Source organism: Melanaphis sacchari, unplaced genomic scaffold (genome assembly GCF_002803265.2).
Source record: "Melanaphis sacchari strain LSU unplaced genomic scaffold, SCAv2.0 Contig0_pilon_pilon, whole genome shotgun sequence".
Classification (NCBI taxonomy): Eukaryota; Metazoa; Arthropoda; class Insecta; order Hemiptera; family Aphididae; genus Melanaphis; species Melanaphis sacchari.
In genome coordinates, this window is record NW_020270366.1 from 15,411,827 (window position 1) to 15,428,831 (window position 17,005).

Consider the following 17,005-nt stretch of genomic DNA (forward strand, 5'->3'; position numbering starts at 1 on the left):
GGAAATGTATGCTAAAAATTCCGATTTTTTTAAATTTTAATATTTATGTGACTTGGAAATGGAAAAGATAGAACCAATTATAGTTACCATTACGGCAATACATTTAAAAACATTCTTGGATGTTCATGCATTTTTAATCTAATTATTTAGATAATCTTCTTTTATGTTAAATTAAACTTATTAAAAAAAAAATATTTTAATAATTTTTTTGATGTTTTAAAAGACAAAATTTCTATTTTTATATAAATATATTTAAAATTATTTAATTTTCAATATAAATACCTTGTCCAAGTTTATACACTGTATATAGTGGAAAAATTTCATCTACACACATAGAAGATTTACGAATGTGCGATTTTTAAAATTTTTCGAATTTTTAACAAAAAAATCTTGACTCGAACTTCAACTCTGTTTGAGTAGTATGATATGTGAATGTCTTTGCATAGTTTGTTCACTGCCCACATGTTATTATATTACCATGCATATTATTATAATATTATAAAAGTATAAAACCATTAAGACCATAATTATTATCGAACTCGGTGTATTTTCAAATAGAAGGAATATATATATATATAATACGTCAAATGCACGCTACGACCGATGCACCAGCTACAACAGGATTATAGCATTTATATGATTTATATATTACATACGTATAAATGTCCGAGCAGTGGGATGCGGGTAGTCACGTCCAAGTTGGACTCCGAGACGGACCCGGTAGTCACGTCCCGAGGTTATATATAATAATAATATGTAATATATTGTATGGTAGCTGCGAGTTATCCCCAACGTTTATGTATATCGAAAGAAAGAGACAGAGTGATGTGAGTGCTTCTCTCACCAAAAGTATAACATTGGTATCTATAAACGTCCGACACCCTCATCGTTTAATGTACCTATGTGTGTGTGAGGAAAGTGTTTTTCACTGTGTGACGTATACGTGCGTGAATGCCCGTAACGGGTCTGTAAATCTGTTACATATGTATAATGCACGTACTATCGGTCTCGATGATGACGAATAAGACGTGGTCCGTCACAATTATATAGTATACCGACCTATCTATAGTGGTAGCCGGTAGGTATATGCGTACATCATTATTATCGATATATATATATATCTATAAATATATATTCTGGTAAGATATAAGTGAATATATTGAGTGATTGCAGTTGGGTCCCAGAGACTGTGGTATCCTTCCCCTCTCCCCCAACCGTTTTACGACCCGGTGCACCGACCTACGTGGTTTATTTTATTTAACTTCTCGTGGTGTCCAGCTGATGCGAAGAGACCGCGGACAATCCGACCAACCGGAAAAACGATTAAAAAACACGTCTCGGATTATGTTTGAGGCGACGCTAATCGCGACGAATAGAATCTCGGATTTGGTGAGCGTCCTATGCCCATATAATTTATATACAACACAATATTGTATAGATACACGAAACGGCGATCGGGTTGAATACTTGTAACAAATATAAATAGTTATAATATTTATTATAAAGAATTTTATTACATATTGTTTACAACACATCCGACATCGTTTGCCGTCAAAACGGCCAAATTATACGAAATAAATATTCAAACAAGAATAATATGATTTCGTTAGAATAAATTATATTGTTCTGTGTTAGTTCGTTAGGTCTGCCACACAATTATACGTAGGTATTGCTGTAATCAACTATTCATATGTTAAGATTATTTTAACGCGTGCCCGAAGTGCTGTCCTTGCTCGTGTTCAAATTTCTGTATCACGGGGTTAATAAGCATAATATCAAATATTATGTATAAATCAACTCCTACACACAAAATGTACACACACTTAACGACTTGTTTGATATATCATTCGACTATAGTTATGTTGTTTCATCTACAAACTGGTTGAAATGTATAATTTCAGGAAAACCTTTTTCGTTGGCAATATAATTGCAGCATATCGGAACTTCTGTTGTATTGTACCATCTAGCTGCTCAATGTTAGTTATAACATATATAGTCACACCAAGCTATTTAAAATTCAATCGTAACAGTAACTCGACCAGCGGTATTAAGAACACCGATGATTTTTCGGTCAGCCAGCAGAGTGCTTTATCGTTGCGTGAAAAATCTCGCAATGAAGTTGTATTTGATCGTATCATAGTGTATAGGTACCTATTGCACAACAATATTATAATAATCTCCGGACTTGGTGGAAATCTGCTTAGGTTTGCGATCGATATCGCTCGGTAGATGGGAGATGATATTATGTGTTTGGGTTATCCAAGCAGGTAATTTATTATAACACGCGCACACGCCGATCGAACACAATATTTGATTAATTCGTAAATTGAATTTGGTTAATAGGCGCAACATGGACTCATGACCACGTTTTCACTTATGTTCTGCACGTATCCAACGTCGACCCGGCAGCGCATATACTGCCGGAGGGACTATTGAGGTCAAATACGCGCTATTGGTATATATTATACGCAACACCGCGCGTGGGTGTGACTTTTTATATATGTATATAATATGCACACATAATAAAATAATATCGCATATTATTTATAATATACCTATTGCGAGTGTGAGAGCACATTGCACAATCGATATTCCGTTCGCGCAGCGATTATAATAATACCTATATATCGGACGGTATAACTAACAAACGGCTGTGATGGCCTTAAGACGATAATAATGAAACAAAAAGCATGCACATAATATTGTATTATAAACCTACGACGACGACTGCCGATGTTACCTATACGTATATGATCGTGGCTATAACACATCCGTGATAAAATACGAGTATAAACGCTGACGCGGGCGGTTACGGCGAGAGAAGAGACTTCGACGTACTCCTCCTGGTGCGCGTTGCGCAACGCGAACATTTTATAATACCAATACGACAAGACTCGTTGTATGCTATGGCCGTCCACTGCCGCTGTAACAGCTGAGTACGGTATATTACATTATTATATACGCGAATATTAAAATATATTGTAAACCATATACCTAATATACCTATATCATACGTGTATAATATACCCAATACCCATATTATATACTGCTACAGCACTGCCGAGAGATGATACTCGACGACGACGACGACAACGATAATAATATTATGGGCGCACGTACACAAGTAACGTGTGCACAATACGAAGAGAAGAGCCGTCTTTAATTTTTTATTTTTCAAGGATCGTCACGACTTTGTTCCGATTCCACGCTAAAAACGGTTCCGACGGTAATACGCACGCCACCGAGCCCCGACGCGTTCATAATAATATAAAATACATGATATAATATTTATATATATGTGTGTGTGTGTGTAGAAAGGTATAATGTCGCTTATAACGACCGATTGGCCCAGTTCAGCGCAATAACGTGCGGCGGCAATGTCATTAATAGGCTGCCGTTTGGATTGACATTTCGCCGCGAATACGGTCCGAAATATTAATACGCCTTAATATATAAATACATTTTTCGTAAGGAGGGTACCGGGTAATAATATAAACTGTTATTTCTTTGTCGTATTACTGTTGTTATTGAATTATGTTATGTTATTGTACTGCTTGTTGTTGCGCGCGTGTACACTTACAGTAATAATTATCATCATTACTGTTATTATTATTATTATTATTTGATTATCGTGGTCTCGTCTTGGAGGACAGTGTCGGTGTAAAATTAGAGCACGAAAATGTGGTAGTTAACAAAAAACCTGAGATTATACGCAGACGACCAAATGTCGCGTCGAACACTTCGCGCCATGAACAATGCCGAGGTCACTCTTTACATCTGGGCTCTAAGTATAATAATAATTGTTGTGTGCGTCCGTTCTTAATCGTCATTAGTCATTAGTCATTACGGTCGACCTCCGTTTTCGACGTGCCGATAAAAATCCGTAATTGTGAAACAATAACATTTCACGTATTAGACAAAAACAAACTTTAGAATATCAAACCGAAAGAACAAGTTCAGTAGGTGCAGGAACTATGGAAGTGTAGATACACTTAAATTATTGTTTACTTTTATTTTTTCATCTCTTAAGGATTCAACAACATGATCCATTAACCTACTTTTAGCTTAAATATATAATTTAGTAGATACAATAAAAGAAATAGGATTTACATTATTTACAATTTTTTACTTCAATTAATACTGTTTAAAAATGTTTAAATTACTTGAATGTTTTACTATATATTATATGAATACTGAACAGCAGTATATGTTTTTTAAATAATACTAATGTACTGATGATGACCTACTATCAAAAATATAATTATAATAACATAAAAATAAATTATAGACTATTTAAGTTTTTTGAATAAAATGTATATTTTAAATGTATTTTACACATTATACTCACATTAACTAATTAATTTATAAAGAATTATACTTGAACTACAGGGACTAATTAATATAATATATAATATATGTTGTGACTCCATTATCTTCACTTTCATCTAATGAATTTACATTAAACATAATTATTGGTACAGTATGTTTTGTATGCAGTTTTTTCGCTAATTTTAATTGTTCATCTTAAAAGTAAAAAAATATATTATTAATATTAATAATATTATATTTCATGTACAATATCGCTAATATAACCCACTAATCAATACTACAATTTACATCTAAGATGTATATGATATATTACATAAAATAAAATCTGAAGATTGAAAATTATATAGTATTTATTGTATATTGTAATTTTTTACATTTATATATTCGATCTTCTTATGTTCTTCACAAACTTTGATTCTAATAACAAGTAACTAGAAAGTTAGAAAATATTTTATAATTTTCAGACCTATTGTATGTTAGTATATATTTTCAATTTTGTTTGAATTTCGTTCAATAAATATAAAAATGTCAAGAAGAAGTAAACTATAAAAAAAGTAAGTTTTTTGTGACGAAATACTAACTAGTTAGTGCAACTGTGTTTTAAATACCACCATTCACCACAATTTAATATTATAGTTGGTACTTGGTAGATGTAAGACTAAACGAAATCGAGTTTTTTCGGTTTATCACGTGTATTTCAACGATCAATATGGCAATATTATAAAATACCTTTACGAGAACTATATACTTATAAAGCTATTTAGGATTTATATAACTAGGAATTATATAATATTAGATTACACATATCTAGCATATGAAGTTATTATTATTTTTTTAAATCATGAGCAGTGATAATGGAAAAAACCGACCACGTGTTTATACTACTTGGGTGTATTAAAATGTACAGTAAATAAATATTGATCAGGTTTAATCTTCTTCGGCTACATATTATTTATAAACTTAACCTATAGGCATCTGCATAGAGAATTCTTAAGCCGCAAATTTACTGTAATTATTTTATTTTTACGTCGTACGTTGTTGTTTTAATAACATATTTATTATTTACCCGGTATGTTGTATGTGTATGTGTACAGACGTAGCGAAATTATTTGATCAAATAAAATTAATTGACTAAATTATATGTATTCCTATACGTTTATATATTTTATATAGATAGATATAGACGTTTTTCACCAGCGCTACGTATAATAAATTGCATAATGATATTCGGAAAACAATTTAAAAACGGTTTTAATTTTAAGTCCTGCGTATAATATTATTATTATTGAATAATAATGGATAAAAAACGTGCTCGTCGACCGCCGCACAATCGCTTTTCAGTACCGATACTGTTATTACTCGGCAGGTCCGAAAACAGGTTTTTTTATTATTAATGTCCATAAAAATATTTTTTTAATGCGACCGAAATATGTTAGTATTATTATTATTACTCTTAAAACACTTTAGAGAAACACCAATGGTTTTTAATACGAATGACATTTTTATTAGAAATAAACTACGAGCAGGCCATAATAATAATAAGTACGACGGCGTTGGTGGTATAAAATAAAAACCATATAATGTAGTCTCTTGTCTCTCAATTGAAAAATTACTACATTTTAATTTGACCGTGGCGGGAGAGGGACATGTTAATTTTTGCATGCAGTATATTTTAATACTATAATAATGCGATTAAAAAGATATTCGAATTGTTGGTTTGTCATTTTAAATTTACGAACCAAACCGAACACCTTATAATATATTCAACAACGACGAGTGTGAGACGAGCGTTATTCAATTTGTTCATATTGCAACGATAATAATTTTTCGATGGTTTTATTTGAATGTACGTCATACACAATTTTTTTATTCGTGTTTACTTTAACGATACTAAAAACGTTAACGCGATGTATTTTATTACAGATTGCAGTCCGTGTGAGTGCGTATGAGTGTGTGTGTGTGTGTGTGTGTAATACGCAAAAGTGAGTTAGTAGGGAAAAATGCGGCGCGCGTCCTTGGCGAATCCAAAATCGTGCGAACCAATAGGAGGTTTATTAAAATAATAATTTAATAACACTGCTCGACAATATATAATACACTTATGACGAAACAATATGCGATCTCTACGCAATAGACAATATTATATAGCGAAATAATTATCGACGGAAACGGTAAGTTATAATAATCATAATAACATGTCTATATAATATCGTTAGTATCGTACACGGAATGCGCCTGATTGAAGACCACGACAACGACGACGGTCAAATCATGATTTCGTCAAAAATAATATATTATAGGTAACAATAATATATGCTCGTGTGCGAGATCATGACATCATCTATCATTATTTGTCGGTATTTTTTTCTCGAAAACGATTGTTTTCACGAACGTGTGCGGTGGTGGTTTATTCAGAGAAAAACATTCCGCGGAAAACGCGGGTGGGTGGGCACGTATTCCCACACACGCGCATCAGCCACCCCGCGGAGTGCGCGTTTATACACAACGAAACATGAACATAAGGGACGTTTGTTGTGGGTGTGCAGCGTGTGTGTGTCCTCGTCTTAGATGACGCGGTATAGTGTTTGGATATTGTTTGTTTGGTAAAAATGTTATTCTCGAAACAAGATAAAATCGAATGTTTATCGCTGGAAATCTTATGAAATAACGGGGATGTGGAGATCTCTACATCTGCATCACAGTTCTTTCCACTCCAAACGCTACACGGCAGAATATAATATGATGCTTGTTATGACTTTAGTCTACTCTGCAGATCTTTAAATGTATATTGCGCTGGAAAAATGATACAAATCTGATCTTTAATTATTACCACGCCAAACACATAATAAGTATTATAATAAACTCACCGTGGGTCCACGAGCAGACCACTGACACACTTGAATGATTAATAAATTTATAATTTAATATTGTATCTGGGCGTATATTTTATATGAATATATTTTTATTGAAGCGAGTCCCCGGTGAAAAAAATAGCAACTAATAATTCTGTATAATATTTATGACTATTAAATATGTATTAATAGTCGATATTGATGACTATACCATAAGAAAAGTATAATATTATATACTATGTGGTTAGATAACTTCAAGTGACATATGTGATATTCAACGATAACTATGGTATTACATTTTATAGTAATCGTTTAGAGTGAGTGGTTTTGAATAAGAGATTCCCCTCAACACGAATAGCTAATCCCGTCTATCGCTAAAAAAATTTTAAAATTTTAAAACAATACTATCCGTCCCTAGCAAAATTCAATTTATAATCGAATTCGACGACGCTGATGGAAAAAATTATGATATGCTTAAAATATGTAAGATATAGTGTGTAAAAACCTTTGCATAGTCAACAAAGTTACGTCTTGTACTATAAAAATAAAACCGATTTTCAGCAACCGCGTGCGTAATCGTAGTCGCACGCATTCGAATCTTTGTGCTATTATTTTCAGTTTGCCGAAATTGTCTTAATATAAAAATAATAATGTAGTACTTTATACGTATGTTATTATGCAAGCTAGTTCAGTGTTCCATCAGGATTATCGAATACTTTGAAACTCGGTCCCTAACATGTATAATATGTTGATCGAATACGCAATATATGGCAATGCTTTAATAGGTTAGTAGATATGGTATAGTAAGTTTAGATGTTTAGTATATACATACTAGGTAGGTATATATATAATGATAGAGACGTTCTGTTCTATGAGAGGAGGACTCGTGAACAAAACGTATAAGTAAACACACACGCTCACATTGCACAATACACAGATTGACTGACAGACGGTCGAATGTAAGATATTATATTATAATAATATAATATACTTAATACATAATATGTTTATATACTATAAAGTACAGTATAATAATAATAATAATTCAAATATAATATGTATACGAATATTACGAATATCATGACGCCACCGCGGGTCATGTACGAGTGTGACGCTCGATACGGATTTATGCAAATGCGATGAGAAGCCCTACTTACGAATACTACGAGGACGAATCGGTCGTATGCACTACGCACATAATATAGCAAAGTTCCTATACCTACCTATCTTACCTATGCATTTATGGGTGTATTTCACGGTATATGTATACTGTATTGAGCAACCGTGCCGACAGATAGTTATCAGCAGTAAACATATTCATCGCGGAGGACGACCGTATACGCTGCATGTATTATACGTATTAATAACATGATAATATTCGTATTATGGTATATTAATATAAATATATACCGCAATCGTTATTGCGATCGCCACCGTCGCTGCCGCCAAACGGTTCTTCTCCGAGACAATACACTGTTCACGAGGACTTAACAAAATATTACGTACATATAATATAATATACTCACTTGTAGGCGTATAGCGTATAGATACGTGTATATCATAGTTATGTTGCGTGTATATACCGTTTGTATATAATACATATATAATATATGTATATAGGTAAGCACCTTTAGCACACGCGTGATACAATTTCGAAATTTGTACACGTCTATGCGCTTTTTACTAGGTTACTGGTTAAAATATGCAGTACATAAAAATAATATTACATACGAGTATAGATGGAAAACACTTCCCCGGCCTTGATTTGGTTTGACTCGAAATTTTATCAATATTCATCAATTCATCATCGCTGTAAAAGTAGGTATATCGTATATACCAATATGCGATGTACGCACACACGCTCTGCAATCCCTCATTTATATTGTAGAACGTGTTTAAAGATAGACGTTAGATTTTTATGTGCACGCGGTTTTGCTATAGTAAAATGTATATCAGCAATATATTATTTATTCATTTGTAGAGATACCCTCGAAACTGAACAATCGCTGCACGAGAGGGTTGTTTTACGTTTAATCCTATATATTAATACATAGTGTACAACATATTATGGCTATGACTCGACAATAATATTATTGATATAATCACGTATAAAATATTAAAATGGAAGAAGATTGACGAGAAAAAAATTCTTAAAAAGCATTTAATAACTTATACAACACAAGCGTCATTTGTTTCAGGGTGAGTGGCTAAAGAAGGCTTAACCTCAAGATACTTACAACAAATAAAATATTTTATTATCAATCATCAAGTTATGATAATTATAATTATTTAAAACATAATTTATAACATTTTTAAAGTAGCTAGAAATCCGTTTTTTTCTTTAATTCCACTTAATCCTTACCAACTGCATGCAGTTGCAACAGTCACTGTAAACTAAATACATTTTGGCTATCATTTAACAAGTTACCTATTTATTATTTATTAAACTATTAATTAATGTAATACTAAATCTTAAACCGTGATATCGTCCATGCTTAGAGATTATTTTATTTTAAATACTTACCACTATTCTCGTATCATTTCTTATGTGGTATTGTATTCGTATAATTTATTGTATTGTGGATGGGATCCTGTATAGACACTGTGACTTGGATAAAATAATTACTCTTACATCTATTCTCAGTACAGCCTAAAGTAATAGTGACAGTGTATTAATAAAATACAAAATATATTTGTAGTGCCCTAAGGAAAAAAATTAAAATCGAATCTATACATGACTATATAGGTAAGGCAAATAAATGTGTATTTGGGCATTTATATAAGAACTGTTTATCAAATCGAATTATAGACGAACAAAATGCGATACGGTCAGAGAATACTCAACCTCAATAGCTTGGCTCGGCATATAATAGATTTTACTACGAGATTACAGTGCGTATATTTACGTATACCAACGTTTACACATTGAAGATGGCGTACACACGATGCGACTGTGAATGTATTCGATTTTCGCGGATTTCTAGTTCGTGAGGCACCTATTCCTTTTATTAATACATATCACGATAAACTCGGTCCAATTATTTAACGATCCGTGTTAAACGGTTTAATGCGCACTGCGTGGGAACATTTTATTATTATATTATTAATATACGATTTATAAACTATATATGTACTGTATTATTGCGTACATCTAAATGTCACGTTATAGTAATGCGTATTAAATTTTTATTCAAATCGTACCCGGATTAAAACCGAGTTTAACATAATATGAACAAGTAATATTATTATTATCATTGCCATTATTATATCACATTTCGACGTAAATCGCGAATTTTTAGATAATAACCTTACGACATCCCGAGATTTACGACAATATTATATTATGATGTAAAATACAGTGTTTTTACACGAATAATTCCGAAGAGATTTAACGCGAGTACAAGGAAAAAATGTCGCCTTTGTCGCGTACAATATATATATATATGTACATGCGTCGTATAATGGTGAATAATTTATTATGTAAAAAAAAAAAAAAAATCTCCGTTAGGTCAATCGATGAAGTCAGTGGAAACTGCGAGTGTGTAATAGATTGTCATTATAGCTGTCGTTTGTAACACAATGATATAAATGCGCGTAGGATAGTCACAATATAATATATGTACGTATAGCATTATAGCATAATATAATGATGACATTCCATGCTCGGGGGTTGACTTTTGTGCGCGCGGACGTGACGCGTTCAATACGAACCGGTCCGATCGTTTTACTCGCAGTTTTCGTACGTTTTTATAATAATATAGGATGTCGCATCCACAAAGGTCCCGGCCGAGACCGACCGACGTCGACGGCGTTGGTAATATAATAGTATAAAACGACCCTGTTCGGTAAATACGTGCCTGGTCATCATCCCGCCTGTATAATATAAGTATAATATAATATAGCACTATATAACACACATGCACACACACACACGTGTGTACACCCGAAAAAGAATGGAGAAAGAACCTATACACGAAAAATGGGTTTCTGTGCGCGCGCATATTATTATTATTATATGGCACCAATATACATATTATTATTATTATAACACTGCAGTGCGTGTGTTGTATTGTGCGGGTACGGTGATATCTTTTGTACGGCGTACCTCGCGGGGTTCTTATTGGGTATTTTTTTTCGTCGTCGTCGTTGTTGTTCCATCTTCTTCGCAGGTCTTTTTCGTGACCGAGAACGCGTCGACCGTATTAGAACAGCTCCTCGTTAATACCTCGACCACGGTCGCTGGTCACGATCCGTTCCCCGCTCGCTAAACGTCTAATTGTACGACTCCCGGCGGCTGCTGACGGAGGTACAAAAAAAAAACCAAACAAAAATACGAAAAATACGAATAAACTACAAATTATAAACGCACGCACGCGCGTCAAACACATAATAAACGCACTCCAATACGTGTGTTTTGCTCGGGATCCTTCAGAGAGGACCACTGTCAATTGCAACCGCGATGGGGCTGGACACTGGAGCGTTATTGTTGCGATTGTTGTATATAATAAGTAATAACCTAATGCATATACGACGTACGCGTGTTTATTGCGTTCGAAATCGGACCGATCGGACGTCACAGCTTGCAAGCGAGGTTAAACGAGTTTTAGAAATGTCAACCTTAAACGATGTGTAAGAGTATAATATGTATAAAACACTATAGTAGTAATGACAATAATTATTGTCGTTTCCGATCGAATCGTGCTCGGACGGTTTCTCACGTTTTTGTCTTATAACGAGCGTGTCCTTCCCAAAATATCAATTTTATTACATTATTGTACGCACTATACGTGTATATAGAGTACCTCCTATTGAGATTAAAACGCGTTTTTCCATTAGAAATGACTGAGTTTTCGAAAAACGATTTATGCGTCTATTATAATATGTGTGTCTAGCGCCTACTGTTCGATATTATATTTTAATATAAACACGCTTCTGCAAAGCTTTCGAAAACGACCTAATAACTATTTGTAATGAATAATGATTATTGAATAGACATTATTGGAAATTACATTTTCGATGGCAATTGGTATGTGTACAGTACTATAATATTCGTTACGATTATTCTTTAAAACAATTTCAAACGTGCTACTAAATTCTCCAATAATAATGAGCGATACAAGCTGTTCAGTTAATATGTTACCGTTTCATCGTCATAAAGCTCAATTGTTTATTTAAATTTTATTAATTAAATTGAGACTATTTTGATCTAAACTGCAAAATTTCCCCTTGAGTTTTGTTTTTTTTTTTTAATTAGCAATGTCATTGTTGTTTTAATACATTTATGTTTGTTGTATAATTTATCATAAGTAGGTTGTAAATATAATTCAATAATTAAGCGTTATTTAAAAAAAAATAATAATAAATAATGATACAGCAGTTGATGTGCAGTCAAGATAATATACGTTTTTGCAAAAATATAAGCCGTTAAAATTACTACACGTATATTGTGAGTATTTTTTACCAAGAGGAAAACGACTGCCGCAGCAGGTTCGTAAAATAGATATGCATAGGTATACCGCTGGCACAGGTGTGTACAATAACTCTCCGCATAATCGCATAATTTAAAAAAAAAATGAATAATGAACGTTGTTTTTAATTAAAAACAAATATTGCGTTCATTTTTTCTCCTATATGTACGCAATTAAGTAACAATAGAATAAGCACGGAACAGTGTACTTATATGAACAATATATTATTTTTTTTTTAGTACATCAAATAATTAAATCGTATAGTGTAAGTGTGATATCAATCAATATCGTTATTGTGTAATTTAAACACAATATAAAAAACTTAAAATTAAAATTGTAGGATCCAATATACCTACTGTTCACATATAAAGATACAATCAATCATATGGTATGTTATCATCATAATATAGTATATATTTTGTGAACTGAAAATTATCAATTATTATTATTGTGATCGCGAACAAATACAATTTGTTATGTTGTAACTAATAAATTACATGCTCGAAAGGTTTTTTAAATCTATGAAATAGATTTAATTTAGCATTGTTAATAATAAATATAATAGTATACAACGTCCTTGCAGCAGTATCCAAGTATATTGATGACTTCCGAGTTGCAGGTACATAACTAATCTTCAAAAGTTACTTTGTTAAAAGCATGGTTTTCAGCTTACACAATTAAGAAAAATCTATCGTGCACGAAAATTGGCATAGTCGCTTACCTATACAGACAATTGATTCGCGTGAACATACAATGTAATCACGTCAAATACGTATTAAACTAGCGCAGTAACATAATTCCTAAGCCCACTATCTAGAGATCCTAGAATTGATGTTGGAGTGAAGTGTAGTCAAGCTGATGAACGTTTTTCATAAGTACCTAGGCAGAGCTGTTTGACTGTTTTGTGGACGTCATTGGACATTGTATTATAATTTCATAAATGCTTTTTTTATATTACCAGTGTCTTGTCTAAATATTGAAAAATCGTTTAAGCAAACTATTATTCATAATTTAATACTTCATCCATACCTTATGTTTAGTTTACCAAGAAAAAATTATGAAATAAAATATATCATAAAATATAAATACTTTATTGAACAAAATATGTGAAATTTAATTATGAAAATTGATAATAATCATTAAACCTATGTACTGTTTAAAAACAATGTACTTGGCATGTATATTGTTTATAAATAATTAATATACATTATCTATAACTAAAACGTAATCATTTTAAAGTATAAAAAAGGCAGAACTATTATTTGTGCAAAACGTTCTTGCTATGTTGTTGTAAGCTAGCAAAAGCTCTAACTTTTACATCAATGTACGTAGATAAACATTAATATTAATATATATTGTATACGATATACATTTTAATATTTATGTGCAATTTTGGCATTTTAAAATAAGTTATTAACAGTGCCACAGTGGATTGACTGGACTGTTCATTGGTATGAAATTTGTCGTTCGTTAGCCATTGCCATCGATGTGCTTTTTACAATTTTCGGTAACTCGATCTCTAACATACTCATACGTTGGGTGCGTTTGGTGAATCATATACGACTGTTGTAGCACACTATTCGACGGTTCTGCACAACCGCTTCCGGTCGCGTTACATTACATTGTTATTATTATCAGGTACAGTACACAGGATGTAACAAAAATGGCAGACAATTGTGATTTATTATAACTAAAAAGTAATGAATTTTTTTTTACATAATATAAGTATGCATTATGATTTTCATCATAGGTTTAATATCCAAATAGTATTTTATTTTTTTTAATTCATAAGAATAAAAAATTATTTTATAAATTAGCAGTTACTAGTAAGTTGCTATCATTTGCTCATACTATTACATCCTGTACCAATACATATGTGTATGTGTGTGTGTATGTGTGCATGTCGTTAAAATAATAGAGCCAAACCCGACCCGTGTATGTTTATAGGTATAATATAATATATATTATTATATATTTATCGTGTATCGTTACCTAAATATTTTCTTTGACAAACCGTGAACACAATGAAAAAGCTACTTACTGTGCCCATTTATTAGTATAATATATTACATTTCCTCTTTTGTGTATAATATACAGTCGCTAAAATCAAAATTAAAAACAATAATCAAATTAGCGTATATGTATATGTTAGCGTTAATGTATGAAATTCCGTAATTCTATAGAATAACTAGTTATTTTATAGAATTACGGGTACTTTCAGTTAATGTATTGAATGAATCCATAAATATATACTTCAACTAGTTATTCTACATACCAACTAGATATTTTATAAACTAACAATAATGGTTTAGTTAATGTATTGAAAACTATTATTGAATAAAAGTTTTATTATTATATAAAATATTAATATTAATTTTTTTTTTAAATTTACAATTTATTTATTAGTACAGGAACTTTTTGGGTGGCATTTAGAATTACAAAGTAAATTATTTTTTAAACATATGCACCGTTTTGTGGTGCACTTTTGTTGGCATGTACATTTAAAAAACCCTTGTCCATTACCAAGTGATTGGGATTCGGATGCTTTTCGAAGGCAAATATCTACATCTGGAACGTCACTAAGCGTAATAAACTTTTCTGTGCATAAACTAAATTGTGACCTCGCGTAATGTTGTTTTAGTATACCGTATTTAGTTCCTAAAACAAAATTATTTGAATTATTAATAAAAAAATTAAAAAAAAATTACCTAAGCGATAAAATCCGTCGGTTGTTTTTTCTAATACAATTGCAATTATAGATTGTGGATCACATTTTGACCTGTCAACATCTGGAATTTTGATTCGTACGTTACATCCTTGAAGAGCAGGTGGATGAGACATATCTGATTGTAGTTTCATTCTTTTAGCTTGACGTTCTAAGCATTTTTTTGCTTCTTCTCTTTTATTGGAAATATTTTCTTTATTTATGCAAAGTTGACACAATTCTTCCTCGGTATTCCCTTCATTTTCCATAAATATATGTTTGCATATTTTACAGTTATTTTTCTCTAAATCTTTGTTAATTTTATTATTTAAACTTTTGTCTGTATTCAAAACTTTCAAAATATTGTCTGGAGTATTTGAAGAAATTCCTACTTTTGGGGAACATCCGAACATAGCTTCATAAGGACTTCGTCCTATCCCCCTATGAAAAGCTTTATTTTTCATAAATTGAATAAACCTTAGCCCTTCACTCCATTTTGTTGTGTTGTTGTCCTTCATCCAGGTAATTATCATATTCTCTATATCTTGATTTGCCCTCTCCACTGATCCTTGGGACTGACTGTGGCGAGGTTTGCCATGAATAATAGATAATTCAGGCCACATTTCTTTTAATGAATCTATTGTTTGGTTTCTGAATTCACGACCGTTGTCACTTTGTAGTACACTTGGAGCACCGAACACCGTAAAAATATCTATGAGACAATATGCTACTTCTTCAGCTCTTTTCGATTTTAATGGTTTTATAATACAAAATTTAGTCAAATGATCTTGATACACCAACACAAATTTATATTCACCATCAGCTTGACTTTGATAATCAATAAGATCTAATTGACATCTACTATTTAATTCAGAAAAAATCATAGGATTTGTCACGATACCTTTTTTTTCACTTTTTTGTTTTTTTACACATGATTCACATAAATTTAAAAAAATTTTGACGTTTGATTGAGTAATATTTTTATATTTTTTTTTGAGTTCATACATCATTCTGTCTCTACCACCATGTCCAATAGATAGGTGAATGTTAAGTAAAATATCATATAATTCTTCGTCGTGGACGTAAAATATAATATCAGAATTTTCTTTCATTGGACGTATAAGTTTTTCATTACCTTGCACTTCTATCACATCATACCGTTGTACTAACCAATAATCACGTGGCGATTCTTTTTTTCCTGTTTTAATACGTTTCACTTCACTTATTAAGGAATCATATTTTTCTTTCAGCAAAAACGTGCTGTTATTACGTTCTGTTGTTGTATTTTTTATAATTGTATCAAATTTGGTTTTCATTTTAAAGCACACTTATTAGTTATTACACTATACAACACTAAAAATGATTAAACTAACTAGTAAGTAAACTCGCAGTACACTGTCACACGAATAAGTCTAGTCTATTCCAAATGGTGTGGTTCAATACTATCTTATCTTATTATTTTTATTAATAACAACAACGGTAACAAATTTTGTATGTTATCTAATCCAGTCCCGGTCATATCTACCTAATGATATAAATTTCATACATTAACGAAAACCCAATCGGTATTTTATATATTAACTAGTAAAACCGTGTAATTTATATATTAACGAACATATTTAGGAATTTTATAGAATAACTAGTTATTTAAT

At 31.8% G+C, this 17,005-nt stretch overlaps 1 protein-coding gene across 1 annotated transcript; it reads right to left on the bottom strand.

Annotated features, from left to right (window-relative positions):
* Positions 1–15,044: 15,044 nt before the first annotated feature.
* LOC112599751 (KRAB-A domain-containing protein 2-like) lies at positions 15,045–16,681 on the bottom strand. The gene is made up of 2 exons (XM_025346811.1): positions 15,358–16,681; positions 15,045–15,307 (listed from the first exon to the last, which is right to left on the bottom strand). The coding sequence occupies exons 1-2, from the start codon at positions 16,667–16,669 to the stop codon at positions 15,045–15,047; spliced, it is 1,575 nt and encodes a 524-aa protein (XP_025202596.1). The 5' UTR covers positions 16,670–16,681.
* Between the last annotated feature and the right edge of the window lie 324 nt (positions 16,682–17,005).